The 14,971-nt window shown below is 40.4% G+C and overlaps 1 protein-coding gene across 5 annotated transcripts in view; it reads right to left on the bottom strand.

The window, feature by feature from the left end:
* The window catches only part of PAPLN (papilin, proteoglycan like sulfated glycoprotein), a 65,990-nt gene that overhangs the window by 44,366 nt on the left and 6,653 nt on the right, over nt 1-14,971 (bottom strand). For all 5 annotated transcript variants that reach the window (XM_044436576.1, XM_044436579.1, XM_044436580.1 and 2 more), the window contains one exon: nt 8,245-8,307. In XM_044436576.1, coding sequence (XP_044292511.1) covers nt 8,245-8,301 — 57 coding nt within the window. In that variant the 5' untranslated portion in view covers nt 8,302-8,307. The remainder of the gene's footprint in view (nt 1-8,244; nt 8,308-14,971) is intronic.

Here is a 14,971-nt window from a genome sequence, read left to right as displayed (position 1 = left end):
GAGAGTCTGTGACTGGCCCAAAGTCACCCAGTTGGCTCCATGGCCGAGCGGGGACTAGAACCCAGATCCTCTGAGTCCCAGTCCCATGCTCTTAACCACTGCACCACACTGGCTTTCATAGTTAACTGTGATGGGTCACAAAGACACATAAATCTCTCTCTCTCTCTCTCTCTCTCTCTGGTGGTCACCACCTAACTCATCTCAAATGGTGGGGGGACCTGGAGCGGCATCAGACTTAGTCCCTAAAATTTCCAATTATATCTCCAGCGGATCCCAGGAAGAAGGACTGAGTGAAAACACTGTTTCCTACAGCTTGAAGAGTCACCTTGTCGGCATTGATGGTACTTGGCTATCCCTTTACAGATATTCTGACAAGAAATGCATGGCTTTGGTTAAACCTGTGCCATCTGTATTTTGCAAATTGTCAGATGCCTTTTTCCCATCATCTGTTCATTAACGGAATTGTATTTTTAAACTAGAATTTTATTTTATTTCACTTATACTAATTTGCATTTGTTAAAGCAAGTTAGCAAATTTTCCCGTCTACCATTGAAAAACCAGTCCACAAGTCCACAGAAACTGTGTAACACTAGGCAAGCCATTCCACTATGGAACCCAGAAGTCGGATTCACAGAAATCCATACAAATTTGTACCCATTGGAGACATCCCCTAATTTTGACTTGGTACTGGATAGCATCTTAAATAACAAAAAAATGTAAAGCCATTTGTGAATCATTTTTCCTAGTTTTTCTTTATGAAATCTGAAGCATATTGGTGGAAAATGTCAGTACGGCACTTGATATAATCTAAATGTAACAATCCATCTCTAAGTGCAATTCATCTCCAAGTCAAATGGAATTTATACTTAAATGAGCAAGAACTGTACCAAAATGTTGCAGGATGAAGCAAAGTGCTCCAGATCAGGGTTTTACTCAGCCAGTAGTGCCCCTTTTCAAGGTATTCCAATCTCTTTCTCCTTCCCTTTCCCAGGGTTTTCTGTCTGCTATCCCCAGACTCCCAGTATCCTGTGGCACAGTCCTCATTAGGCCTCTTAGGGACATTTTACTGATATTTTATATTTCTCCAAATGTTGAGGCTTCTCCATGTCTATTGGGGACTTTGTCCCTATGTGTGGACAGTGCTGGTTTTGTTTACATGATTCCCACAGGATCTTGAAAGTTCACACAACTACAAAACATACAACTACAAAACATACCACACACAACTACATACAACTACCACACAACTACATACAACTACCAAACACACAACTACATACAACTACCAAACATACCACACACAACTACAAAACATACCACACAACTTTTAACTGGCAGCATTTGAAATGTTTGTATCTGACTAAAGTTTTTACAAGGCTCCTATCACTATGTCTTTTTTCTGCTTCTTGATGGGTTTCTAACTGGGCAGTTGAGAATATTTAAGCATAAAATGAGAAAGCAAAAATCTTGCAACATTTCCAAAATCTTCTTATGGCCCCCAGATGACATGCTTGTCTGATAAAAGCCAATCCTGCCTTTCCAGCAGTGTTAACTGATTTAAGCCCTTTAAAATAATCTGGATGGAAGAGTATAGTGCTTAGCAAGAAAACTTCAAGGACAAATATTGTTTTAGACACTACCATAGAATAAATATGCATCCTACTGTGTTTAATGAGTGTTGTGCTTAGATGACTATATTCTTCAGTGCTGCTGCACCAGAAGCAGAAAGATTAAATGGAGAACATTCTCTCTGTACATATGCAAGGACTGGAGCTGCTGCTTCTTTTCTGGACGGCACAAAAAGATGAGGGAGGACACATGGTGCCTCCTTTGGAATTTTGTTTCCTGAAGCATTGGTGGCTTTACAGTAAAAGCAGCCTTGACTGTTGCAGTATGGATCAACCATGTATGTGAATTTCCCTTAGAACTACAGAACCTCAAGGCCAAATCCAGCCCTCTGGGATAAGGCTATCCCTGCTTCCTCCTTTGCCCATCCACAGATCATTTGGTGTTTTCTTGGTTTTGCTGCAGTGCTTTTTCTCTTTCTAAAAATTTGAAAAGCCTCTCATAAAATGTAGTTACTGGCAGCAATGCTACAATTAGAATTGCTCCTACTTAACAAAGCAAATAATCCTATTACTAGGCCAAATTTGGTACAAACTCTACTGCTGGAAAACAATCCTAAAATTATGACCAATAATGAAGAATGACGTGTTCTTCGGGCCAGGGAAGCCAGAGAATTTGAAAAATGCAGAGGACATTATATACATTTCAGTGATGTCTTCTAAACTATATTTATTTTATTTATAGGATTTGTATCCTATTCTTTGTCCCCTTCCCTCTCCAAAAAAGGCTTCCAGAGCAAAAGATCAAAATTAAAACAAGTCCTGCCCTCAGGCTTACAATTTACAAGACATAACAAGAAAAGAAAATGGTTTGAGTGGGAAAAGGAAAACAAACTCAGACATTAGGGAAAATTTGTAGGATTTTAGAATCTTGAGTTTCTCTAAGCAATTAGGGCCAAACTAGATTGTATGTTCAAAACAAGGGTTTTCCAGAAGGTATCCCATCCAGGCATCCACACCTTTCCTTCTTAGCTTTGGCAAATTAGACTGTTGTATGTCTTAAGAGCATACTATGGGCCAAAGCTAGATCAGTCTTACTAAGAAAAAAAATGGAGTGAATCCTTGGAGAGGATAGTTGAGGCTGTGCAAAGAGACACACCAAATGATCAGTAAAAACACATTCCATCTTTATATGAAATTATACACAGATGCATCGCATGCTCACCTACCATGAGCTTAAAATAGAGTCAATAAATTGTCCTGTATAGACAAGAATCAAAGCAAACAGGCTATGAAGAAATGCATCATTTCTTGTAATAATTTCTGTAACTACTGATTGATTGTCTCAGTAAGACAGCTTGTTTGTTAAAAGCTTTCAAGGTGAAAAGGGATAAGTATCTTTAATATGCATAATAACTCCACAAGTTATTAAGAAAATGCATGTACAGGAACCTCCTAGGCAAGGGAAGATAAATAAAATAGTGACAGCTGAAGATGAAACAGAGTATGCTGCAGGAATACAGAGTGGCATACTAAATAGCACTATATTCATCTTCAAATGTCAGGTGCAGTATAGCTAATGCTTAGAAAGTAAAAGTAATCCAAACTCAAAAATGCTGGAGTTGCGAAGCATGTTTGCTTCTTCTGCTAAGTGCTATAGCAGCAACAAGAGCCAATTCTTTATCAGGTTTTACTGTGGCTTTCATCCAGAAATCAGGGAGTTTAGATTAAGATAAATGGATGTCTTCAAAGGCAACACTCCAACACCACACACAAATGTAAATCTACACAGAGCTTTGCCTAATTGTACCATCCCACTGATGGAAGCAATCCCATCAACAGACAGAGAAGAGGGACTATTCCCTAGATTTGCAGCTCTATCCCCAGATGTTCTCAAAATCTCCTCTGGAGACCTGAGAATGCCTTCAAGGAAGATTTTCAGGTAGCGCAGAGGACTACAATGGGGTGGGAGCACCATAAATTGGGATGCAATCTTATGCATATTTAGACAAAAAAGTCTACAGCATTCCCCATCTATGCTGGAAGGTTCAGGACTCATTTCTGTCTAAAAACACAGGATTATTCCCCTAATTTTCATAGTGGGGATTTTTTTTAAATAAGAGAGAAATATGAAATGGTGGGAAGCCCACCTGCAATCTGAAACGTTTAACCACAAAAGCAGGTTTACTGTCTGAGCTAGGTAAGAATTGGGCCTTATTTGAGGCTAAATGGGGAAGCATGGAGGTCAAATGGACAAAGTAGACAGACTATTTATTGCATTCTCTAATGTGTACAAATATTTTCACACTTTCAATTTTTTTTTCAGTTTTTTGCAAGTGTGCACCTATATGCTTTGTTGTCATTGTTGTTTAGCAAAGTTGCATCCAACCCATCGCTGGACAACATTCCTCCATGCTCTCGTGTCCTCCACTATCCCCGGAGTCCACTTAAGCTCACAACAACTACTTCAGTGACTCCATCTAACCACCTCATTCCCTGCTGTCCCCTTCTTCTTTTGCCATCTATTGTTCGTAGCATTAGACTTTTACTGCATCATCTTTTAGGATTTTGAATAGCTCAGCTGGAATACTGTCACCTCCACTAGCTTTGTTGTTGCTAAGACTTCCTATGGCCCACTTGACTTCACATTCCAGGATGTCTGCCTTGTGGTCAGCAACCACCCCATTGTGGTTTATCAGGGAGGTTAAGCTCTTTCTTGTATAGTTCTTCTGTGTAATCTTGCCACCTCTTCTTAATCTCTTCTGCCTCTGTTAAGTCCCTGCCATTTTGGTCCTTTATCATTCCCATCTTTGAATGAAACGTTCCCTTCATATCTCCAATTTTCTTGAAGAGATCTCTAGTCTTTCCTATTTATTGCTTTCTTCTGTTTCTGTATGGTGTTCATTTAAGAAGGCCTTAATCTCTTCTAGCTATTATCTGGAATTCTGCATTCAATTGGGTGTATCTTTCCCTTTCTCCCTTGCCTTTCACTTCCTTTCTTTCCTCAGCTGTTTATAAAGCTTCCTCAGACAGTCATTTTGCTTTCTCATATATATATATATATATATATATATATATATATATATGGATGATTTTAGTTGCTACCTCTTGTACAGTGTTGCGAATGTCCGTCCATAGTTCTTCAGGCACTTTGTCTATCAGATCTAATTCCTTAAATCTATTTATCACCTCTACTTTATTTTCATAAGGTCATACCTGAGTGGCCTAGTGCTTTTCCCAACTTCCTTCAATTCAAGCCTAAATTTTGCAACAAGAAGCTCATGATCTGAGCCATAGTCAACTCTTGGTCTTGTTTTTACTGACTGTATAGAGCTCCTCCATCTTTGGCTGCAGAACACATAATCAATTTGATTTCTGTGTTGACCGTCTGGTGAGGTCCATGAGTAGAGTCATCTCTTGGGTAGTTGGAAAAGAGTGTTTGCTATGACCATCATATTCTCTTGGCAAAATTCTGCCAGCCTGTGCCGTGCTTCATTTTGTACTCCAAGGCCAAACTTGCCTGTTAATCCGGTTATCTTTTGGCTTCCTACTTTAGCATTCGAATTCCCCATGATGGTAAGGACATCATTTTTTGGTGTTAATTCTAGAAGGTGTTGTAGGCCTTCACAGAACTGGTCAACTTCAGCCTCTTCAGTACCAGTGGTTCAGCATTCATATCCTTGGACTACTGTGATGTTGAATGGTTTGCCTTGGATTCAAACTGAGATCATCCTGTCATTTTGGAGACTGTATCCCAGTACTGCTTTTCCTACTCTTATATAGACTATGAAGGCTACTCCATTTCTTTTGAGGGATTCTTGTCTGGAGTAGTATATTTGATGGTCATCTGAAATAAATTCACCCATTCCTGTCCATTTTAGTTCGCTGATTCCCAAGGTGTTGATGTTCTGTCTTGTCATCTTATGTTTGACCATATCCAGGTTACCTTGATTCATAGATCTTACATTCCAGGTTCCTAAGAAATATTGTTATTTACAGCTTTGGACTTTCCTTTCACCACCAGATACATCCACAACTGAGTGTCCTTTTGGCTTTGACCCAGTCGCTTCATTCTTTCTGGCGCTCCTAGTACTAGCCCTCTGCTCTTCCCCAGTAGCATATTGGACACCTTCCGACCTGAGGGGCTCATCTTCCGGCGTCATATCTTTTTGCCTTTTGGTACTGTCCATGGGGTTTTCATGGCAAGGATACTGGAGTGGGTTGCCATTTCCTTCTCCAGTGGATCACGTTTTGTCAGAGCTCTCTGCTATGACCTGTCCGTCTTGGGTGTCCCTGCACAGCATAGCTCATAGCTTCATTGTGCTGCACAAGCCCCTTTGCCATGGCAAGGCAGTGATCCATGAAGGGGACCTGTATGCTTACAGTGGTCCAAAAATGGGCAACCTCAACACAACAATGTCTGGCAAGGTACCTTGAACATTTATCCTGAAAGTCAAAACTCCAGGCCCTTTTAAAGAGTAGGGGGATTTGTTTTCTTTTGGACAGGGTGTCTATGGATTTTTCTTATTTCCGTGGGGAAAGAGAGGGCAAACAGCACATGGTGAGCCCAGTCATCTCTCAGGCAGATCATAGATTCTTTGTCCAATCCAATATAGCTTTTTGCCAAGGTGGACTGTCATGTCTTGCAAACTTGCCCACTCAGTGTAAAACAAAAGGCCACTGAGCCCTTACGAAATATACACAAGGAAAGAAAGTTTCCATCTAATAAAGCTAAGCCTGTTTGGCATTTGCCTGTTTGGGACTGCCTGGAAAGCCATTGCAGACACCAGTATAAACTCCTTGAAAGATGGGTGGGATACAAACAGAACCAATATGCATATGCTCTCAACAACACAAGCATGTTTAAACAGGTTGCAGCATAAAGTGCATCCATTTGTACTTCTGCTTGTACATTACTACTATCACCTTTTATCATTTTCAAGTCAATGTGCTTCTGACCTAAAACAATGGCATTGTTGCTTGAAGATGCTCCCATGCCAGCATAGACAGACAGCATGTGTGCCATAGGGCACATAAAATCAGGGTAAGAAAACCCTCACAGGTTCCCCTGTTTCTCTTTATAAATTTGATACTTTATAAAAGTAATGCATGCAATCATATCTTTACACTAAGGAGGAATTACAATTTAACATTAAGGATAAAACAGAATGAAAAGGTAAAGAGTTGTATATCAAGGTTGTGGGCATACATTAGTACATGGGCATACAATTTACAGTGTAAGGACTAAGCTGTACATTTTCTCAGGTTTTTTTCCAGACCACACAAACAGCAAAATCCCCTTTTATTTCAGAATGCAGCTGTACATTTCAATGTTCTCCTCATCATATTTCCCTTAAATAAAATGCTTTCCATAGCATGTTAATTTTCTGTTAAAAATTCTGATAAGGACATTTCTTACAAGAAGAAGCACTGAGATACTTGATAAACTACTTTGAATTTGAAGTTTTACATTCCCTAGGAGCTTCAGTGAATGATCCTGCTTTTTCATTTTCTAGCACAGTAACAAATCAAAAACAAAATAGCCTCAAAATAACTGTGTGCTCCCAACCACAGTCCCACTAATTCACATCTTACATCACCCATTAGAAATGGTTCCTGCAACTTACTGCACAATCCTGTGCATATTTAGGGAAAAGGCTAAACCTCCCAGCATGCATCCTTAATCAACTAAAGCCTTATGGTACAACTTACACACACACACACGCGCGCGCGCGCGCGCGATATACACACTCAGTGATAAGTTCCACTGTATTCAGTGGGCCTCCTGTTAGGTAAGTGACAAATTAATTGCAACTTTAAGCCTTTTGTCTGTATTCCTCAGACTTCCTAGTTAAACAGTGTTTTTAAAAAACTCCTGCCTGAAACTCTGGAAAACCACTGCTAGTCAGTGTCAACAATACTGGGCTAGATGAACCAAGGATCTGACACAATGGCTGGATTGAGACAGCATGATAAACTGCACACAACAATTGAGTATGGGTTGAGCGTGGATTGCCACTGAACTATGGGCTTCAATGAAATGTGGCTTATCATGTTCTCTGAACCCAGCTGCACTAACAGGCCATGGCTTGTTAACCACAGACAATCCATGAAGAGTTGTGAACTATGGATAGTTCAGCATGGTTTGTTATTTTGTCTGAATTAGACAACATGATACTCCATGGTTCAACAAGCATCCATGATTCAACTATTGCAAGAACTGAGAGCCAGTGTGGTATAGTGGTTAAGAATGCTGGACTGGGATTCTGGAAATCTGAGTCCTAGTCCCCACTTACCTATGAAGTTCTCTGGGTGATTTTAGGTCAGTCACAAACTCTCAGACTAACTTAACTCACCGGGTTATTGTGAGGATAAAATGGAGAATTTTGTAAACCATCTTGGGGTTCTTGCAAGAGGAAAATGGTGGATTATTAATGTAATAATTATAACAACAACAATGCTCAACCAATACTTGACCCTTCAGTGTGGGTTATTGTGTTATCAGTATGAGAAGGTTTTCTAGGTTCCTATGAACTGGAAGTGACCCTCAAGTGTTGCATTTTCCCAGCTATTTTTTTAGCACTGCACATCCTTTGTGTATAACATGACGAATACTTTCATTCCTTCAACAAATTCCAGTTCTGAAAGCAGCAACTCACAAGAGTATCTCAGTACTTACTGCTGATATGGAAGAAGGCATCACTGCTACCATAAGCAGTAGGAATACATACACCATTATGTCCTGTTGGGGAGAAAAGACAGATTTACTTGCTACTGAAAAGGTCATGATAGCTAAAACAGATTTGTATCTTCAGTTTAGATTCTAATGTTGACTGATGCTGGTTGGGGTGGAAGATGACTTGGGCAAGATCATGCTCCCCCTTCCTAAGAGGTCTGTCTCTTCCACATTAAGAATCACTACCCTTCAATTGCCCTTTTCTGAATGCATAAGGCTGACAGGTGGAAGTGGAAAAATTAAAGAAAGCTGATGCTCTTTTTCCTTTTGCTGTTGACTTCCTTTGAAAGTGCAAGCAACAACAGCAAGGAGGAGCTGCAGCTACTCCAAATAGCTCCAGTGGTCCCCCCCTCGGGGGACATGGACCTTGGCAAGTAATTCCAACCTTTGAAGCTGGCCCTGATTTTTCAAGGTAGTTCACAGTATATGCTTCAAATAGCATGAAAAACAGTTATACTGCATTCCAGCAACAGCAGCTGCCAAGTTCCACAAGAGACAATTCAAAGCCCATGTATAAACCATCAAAAATGTGGACAAACAAAATTGCTTTATGTGGCATCTGAAGGTCATTAATTTAGGCACCTAGCAAACTGATAAAGACAATTGTGTAGCCAAAGGCCCCACCACAAAAAAGTCCTCTCTTTGTAAAAGATTATTTAATAGGAAATCACATGATAATCACAAATAATTAAATAACAAAATAAAAAGGCATATAAAATTATCACAACATAAGCCTTAAAATGGTATCACTGCAAAGTATATTACACTTGCAAAACTTGGGCTGCTTAGGCTCTTTTTTCATGGCTGCTTTAGCAAAAGCAACAACGTAATATATAACATATCTGTTTAGTAGAAATGTCTCTACTTGAAGAATGTGTATATTTAATACACAGAAAAGTTTACATGAGGGAAATGATAGATCAAAACTACCTGTTAGTTACCTCTTAAGAGAACAAGATTATTAATTGCTTGGGATATTGAAGAAAAACAGACCACACAGTGCAAGAGAACTATTTACCCAGGAAATCTGCTGCACTGGGAAAATGATAGTCATAAATCTTTGACACCTTAGGCAGCTGTGAAGGTTTTGCACCTCTAAATACATGTCAGGCTCTCCACATACATCTCTGTCACCCCAAAAGTGCAACTCTTCCATGTTTTTATGTGTTACCCTTGGCAACAGATGCTCCATACAGGTGTACCAGAAGATATTGAATGTCTGGATTAGAAGCAACTTGTGGTAACCTACATGTTACATGCAAACAGAAGTCATTCAGTTTTAATGTCACTTTTTCAAGTGAATTGGAGCAGAGAAATAGTAGAGGAGCAAAAGTAAATATTTCCTTCACTTGTGCTATGTTTGCTTAATTCTAAATCAGGCCTGTCCAACCTAGCACCATTCAGATGTATTGGACTACTATTCCCATCATTCCTAGCCAGCATGGGGATAATGGGCTTAGTTACATCCTGACGTTCTATATGGGGCTTTTTTGCATGAAGCATTTATTGTTCATTCATTATTCATTGTGTTTACTGGTTCTTTAGACAATGCCATGACTCTACAGTTTCACTTTTGTGTCTAATGAGCACTTTCAGCAAGCTTTTTTAGAGTATGCAAAATGCAGCATCCATCAAAGTGAATGAGAGTGTGATTTCTTTTTCTGCATTTGCATTACAGTGGTACCTTGGCTCACAAACTTAATCTATTCCAGGACTCTGGTCATGACCCAAATTGGTCGTGAGCCAAGTTAAATTTCCCCATAAGGTTCAATGTAAATAAGGTTAATCCATTCTGTAACAATTTTTTTTAAATCAGAAAAATGCGAAGCAAAGTGACAAAGAACAACAAAGATCATGGCCATCTCCCGCCGCCCCGCAACCCAAGCAGGAGCGTGGACATCTCCCCACCCCCCCAGCATGACTGTGATCGTGCCCTTCGTCCCTACACGCGCCCGTCATCCCGGCGGGCTGCAGGGGGGGTGGAGAGATGGTCATGATCATGGGTGCAGCAAGGGGAGGAGAGATAGGCGCAAATGCAGGCATGCTGGGAGAGGGGAGAGATGGGCGTGAATGCGGGTGCACTTGGGGGGAGAGACAGGTGCAATCATGCTGCAGGGGGGAGATGGCCGAGATCACAGTTGCGCTCATGCTGGAAAGCCGGGCGTGATCTCAGCCATCTCCCCACTCGGGGGGGGGGGGGGGGGGGAATGGCTGCGATCATAGTTGCCACCCAATGCGGAGTTTGCGACCTGAGTCAAAAATTTTATTGACGAACAAAATTTTTGTTCGCAACCCAATTTGGTCATGAACTGAGGCATTCGTGATCCAAGATACCACTGTATTTTGTTATACCACGGTGCCACCTAGATGTCACGGTGTAGAAAAGCAGGAAAGGGAATGCTCATTCCTTGGATGTCAATTCTTTGAAGAAACCAAAAGTAGATGCAGCAGATTAACTGCCTCATACTCATGATGTTTAGTTAGTCCTTCAGAAGTTTGTACTATGTTAAATAACAAAATTTGTCAGGGAGTCTTTGGGCTGCTGGGCAGGGTAGAAATATAATAAATAAATGTAAATGCCTATGGTCCTGTCAAAAAACTTTGATTAACCCTATCAAATTACCCATTTTAAAAGGATGTCTACAGGTTCCTGTAGGTCACACCTTTCCACCTTCCTGAGTCAGGTCCAACAAAATAGAGGATCTTGCTATGGAGGGGGTGATGTAAACTTACCACCCCCTTTTATGAACAAAGATAACTCACAACTTTGCTTTCCCTTCACAGCTCACCTTTTGGCATCTGTCAGGGAAAAACTAAGTAGAAAATAACCCTATATACAGCCTCTTTGTCTCAGTATTAGCACCTGCTGCATTTTGATGGCAGACATCTCCTAGGGAATTGTCCAGGTTAAACGTCCCATTTTGGGTGCCACTTTCAAACCTATACAAATCTTGCCATTAAAAAAAATGTACACAAATTTTGGCCACACTAAGGGCACAGTTTAAAAAGAAATGGGTGGCAAGCTAGTGACAGGCCCTCCAGTGTGCCAAGAAGCCACCTGCAACCCTAAAACAGCCCATGGATTTTGCATGGCTTGTCAACATACCCTCACTGCACTTGTACATAACAAGAAGCTGAAGCTATGGAAACTCGGACTGCTAGCCTGGTGCCCAAACCACTGTAGCGATACTGCAAACCAACTCAGAGTCACCTGGTCACAGTCTTCTTGACTATGGTGAGAAGTGTTTAATAAAATAACACTTTTATTAATATCTAATAAAATAACACTAGATATTTCTAAATGTGCATCTATAGGTATTCATTGACATAGCTACATTTTGGGAAAATCACTATCCTCCTCCTCCTCTTTTCTGACTATGTATTTTATCTCAGTTGGTGATGATGTGTAAGTGGCCATCTTATCAGTGAATAACCTGAGGTAGTTGGTAAACCTGAAATGCCCCCAGTAGGCAGGTGTTCTTGTAGAAATCTTTTAAATCTTAATGGTGTCAATAAGACCTCAGTAGAAACATTTTGAAAAATCCCATCCCTTCGTTAACAGAAAAAAAACCCTAAAAGAAGTCATGATTTTATACTTCAAATATATACTCCATTTCTAGGACTATTAACCTTCTTAGCAATGGTACTACTTTAATAATGAATGTTAATTCCAGGCTTCCAGTATGCAGAAATGTTTGATATTATTTAATACATACAATCAAGGCTGTAACTCCTAAGGCAGAACAGCCATCATGCCAGGAATTAATATAAACATTAAACAGAAAACTAGGTCTCCCTGGTACAGCATCTGTCTCTTGGATACAGTAAGACTTCTTACAGCTCAGGGGATTTCACAGCTGCTCCAAAATGTCCTTGGTTATTTGGTGTTGAGCCACCTCTTACATCAGGACAGGGAGGTGTTATAAAGGGGAGGGAGCAGTTTCAGAGAAATAATCTTATTTCTCTCTCTGTGCAGATACATAGCAGATCTCACATTTATATAAAGGTTTATAATCTGCAAAAGCATGCATACAGATAGTGACAGTTGATTAGTGCAGAAATAGTTTGTTGTCATTTATGTTCAAACATTGTGCTTTAATTCTTCTTCCTATGTGAGAACCATTAAGTAGGGTCTTTACTGCTTCATTTATGAAATTCTGTAAGGAACTGTCTATACTGATGGTGCTGAACAAATCATATACGTAGTATCATTCAGCTGAGATCCAAAAAAAGAATACTGGGCATACTTGCAGTGGACTTTTCCATCTACCTTTCCACTGCATCCTCTTCCACGCACTTTTGCTTGAAGGCTTTGCTGTCTTAAACAAAGGAATATTCCCAAATGGTGTGAAACTAGTGCATTCACTAGTCAGCCAGTAAAGAATTACACACATTCTGTTTCTATACAGAGAACAATAATCCTAACGAAATAAGGACTTCAGTCTTTAAATCTGCAAACTTAGCCTATATCCTTTAGCAGCTAACGCTGCACAATTGGTAATGAACATTTGTGTCATCTCTCTTGGCACCCAGTGCGATATAAAAGGAAGCACATGAAGAACTGATTCCTGCGTATCAGAAAATACCATAACTGAATTATTAGAAGTAAAGCCTGTTTGCTTTTCAAAGAATAACCACAATGTTTTCACAATTGTATTTATAGCACAAGATAATTTTTTTTTAAGGATGCATGCAGAAACAATCATTGGCAAGGCAGAATTTTTCCTTGCAAGGTCGTTCACATCTCTAAAGTGTGGTGTTAAACTATCCAGTCTGCACAGGTTAAAAAATGTCCCCAGGCATGGATGCATTCCCAAAGAGAATTGTTGCCAAATGAATGCATCAGTATATTAAAACTGTCTACATAGAACTGGTATATTGAAAAACATGCAACATTTCATTCTACACTAGATTATGCCATTTTGATTAACTGTCTACAATATTCATAATCTGCCTTGTCTTCTCATACTCTCAGTCACCTTCCTTAAAAATATCCTGATTCTACTATTCTAAAAAACGTCTGATTTTCATAGCTGATAATTTTATGCAATACAGTAAATCCTTATGTAGTTATACGTTGGCCTGGTTCACATAACTGCTGCAGAAAAATAAGCCATGGTGCCAGTCATGTGCTGGGGGGAGGGGGTGTTGAATAATTACCCTCAGCAGCACAGTTTATCATGTCATGCAAATATGGCCAGGGTGGTTAAGATACCCCCAAGAACCCACGGGCTGTTGCAAGATTCTGGGTGACTTGTTAACCCATAGCAATAAGCTTCCCTGAGTAGATCACCATGACATGCCAAGCTGCCCTGCCAAGGCTAATTCTGCTGATCCCATTGGTCCGCACAGGGTGGTTAACAAGCCACCATGGTTTATTAACCATCCAATGAGCATGTGGACCAGGTCACTGTGCTTGCACATTCATAAATAAAATACTTTTATGATTGCATTGACTAATATATGGGAAGGATGCAATGGCTACTAGCATTATTTAAATTATACCAACACAATGCTTTTGCAACATCAGCAGTGCTTGCTAGTCTGACAGATAGCTGTGGTTTCTATGAATGCACCTGAAATAGCACCAGCACTGACATCACCGGGTGTTTTATATATAACTGCATTTCCAATGGTTGGTCTTTAAAATGGCTCATTTAAACAACACAAAATACAATAGTTATCCTAATAAAACAAGGTGGCTACAAAACTAAGCATAGCTGATAAGGTTTATGGATAAAGGCATCACATATTACATGCTGCCAAAGTCTTAGAAGAACATAATATCAGTTGGCATTTAAAAGGTAAGAAGAGCAGAGCACCCCTACAGGATACCACTGCAATCAAGACCCTAGCACTTGCCTCATCTGTGCAGGTGGAGGTACCCAGGACAGATCTTCAGAAATAGTTTTATGTTACTTTCAGTCTTGTACTAGTAGCATAGTAACAGCCTTCAACTCAGGGATACCCTTCACTCAAGAGCTGAGTATGTATTGAGTGCACGTTGTTGTTGAACTGTGAATTATCATGTTGTCTAAACTCAGCCCAGATAACAACTCACATAAGACAGATAGACAAGATGTGTTGTTTAAACCCACCTGCAGTATCAAGCTATAATAATCCACATTTCAACATCAACATTGAACATCACAGTTCAATGACAACCCTACAGTCAACTCATACTCAACTCATAAGCATGAATCATCATGTTGCCTGAACCCAATAATTGTCTGTATTACATAGTAGCTGCAGAGTTAAATGGCAGCCAGGGGCAGGGGTAGGGGCAGGGGCAGGGGCAGGGGCGGGGGGGGGGGAATCAATATTCTTGGCCAATCAACAGTAGGCTGAAAAGAGGAGACCTCACCTCAGCCACTTTCTGGTGCTGTGCGCTCTTCTCATGGGTTGGCTGAACAGACTGGTACCATTGCCAAACAGCTGCAGCACCCAAAAGGAGTGTGGCAGGACTACGTTGCTGTCACTCATGGCAGTTTGAGCTGGAGGGGAGGAGCTTGTGATCTACTCATGAACTGCAGGAAAGGCTGTCAGAAGTACCTGCTGGCCTCAGTAGTTTCACAATATTCTATGGGCTACCTGTGGGAACACCGAGGGGGGACAAGAGGGAAGCATAGGGCACAATACCTGCGAGGTGCCTGATTGTTTGCTAAACACC

This window comes from Varanus komodoensis, unplaced genomic scaffold, assembly GCF_004798865.1.
Source record: "Varanus komodoensis strain SLA01 unplaced genomic scaffold, ASM479886v1 scaffold3, whole genome shotgun sequence".
In the NCBI taxonomy this organism is placed as follows: domain Eukaryota; kingdom Metazoa; phylum Chordata; class Lepidosauria; order Squamata; family Varanidae; genus Varanus; species Varanus komodoensis.
This window is presented reverse-complemented; position numbering and strand designations above follow the sequence as displayed.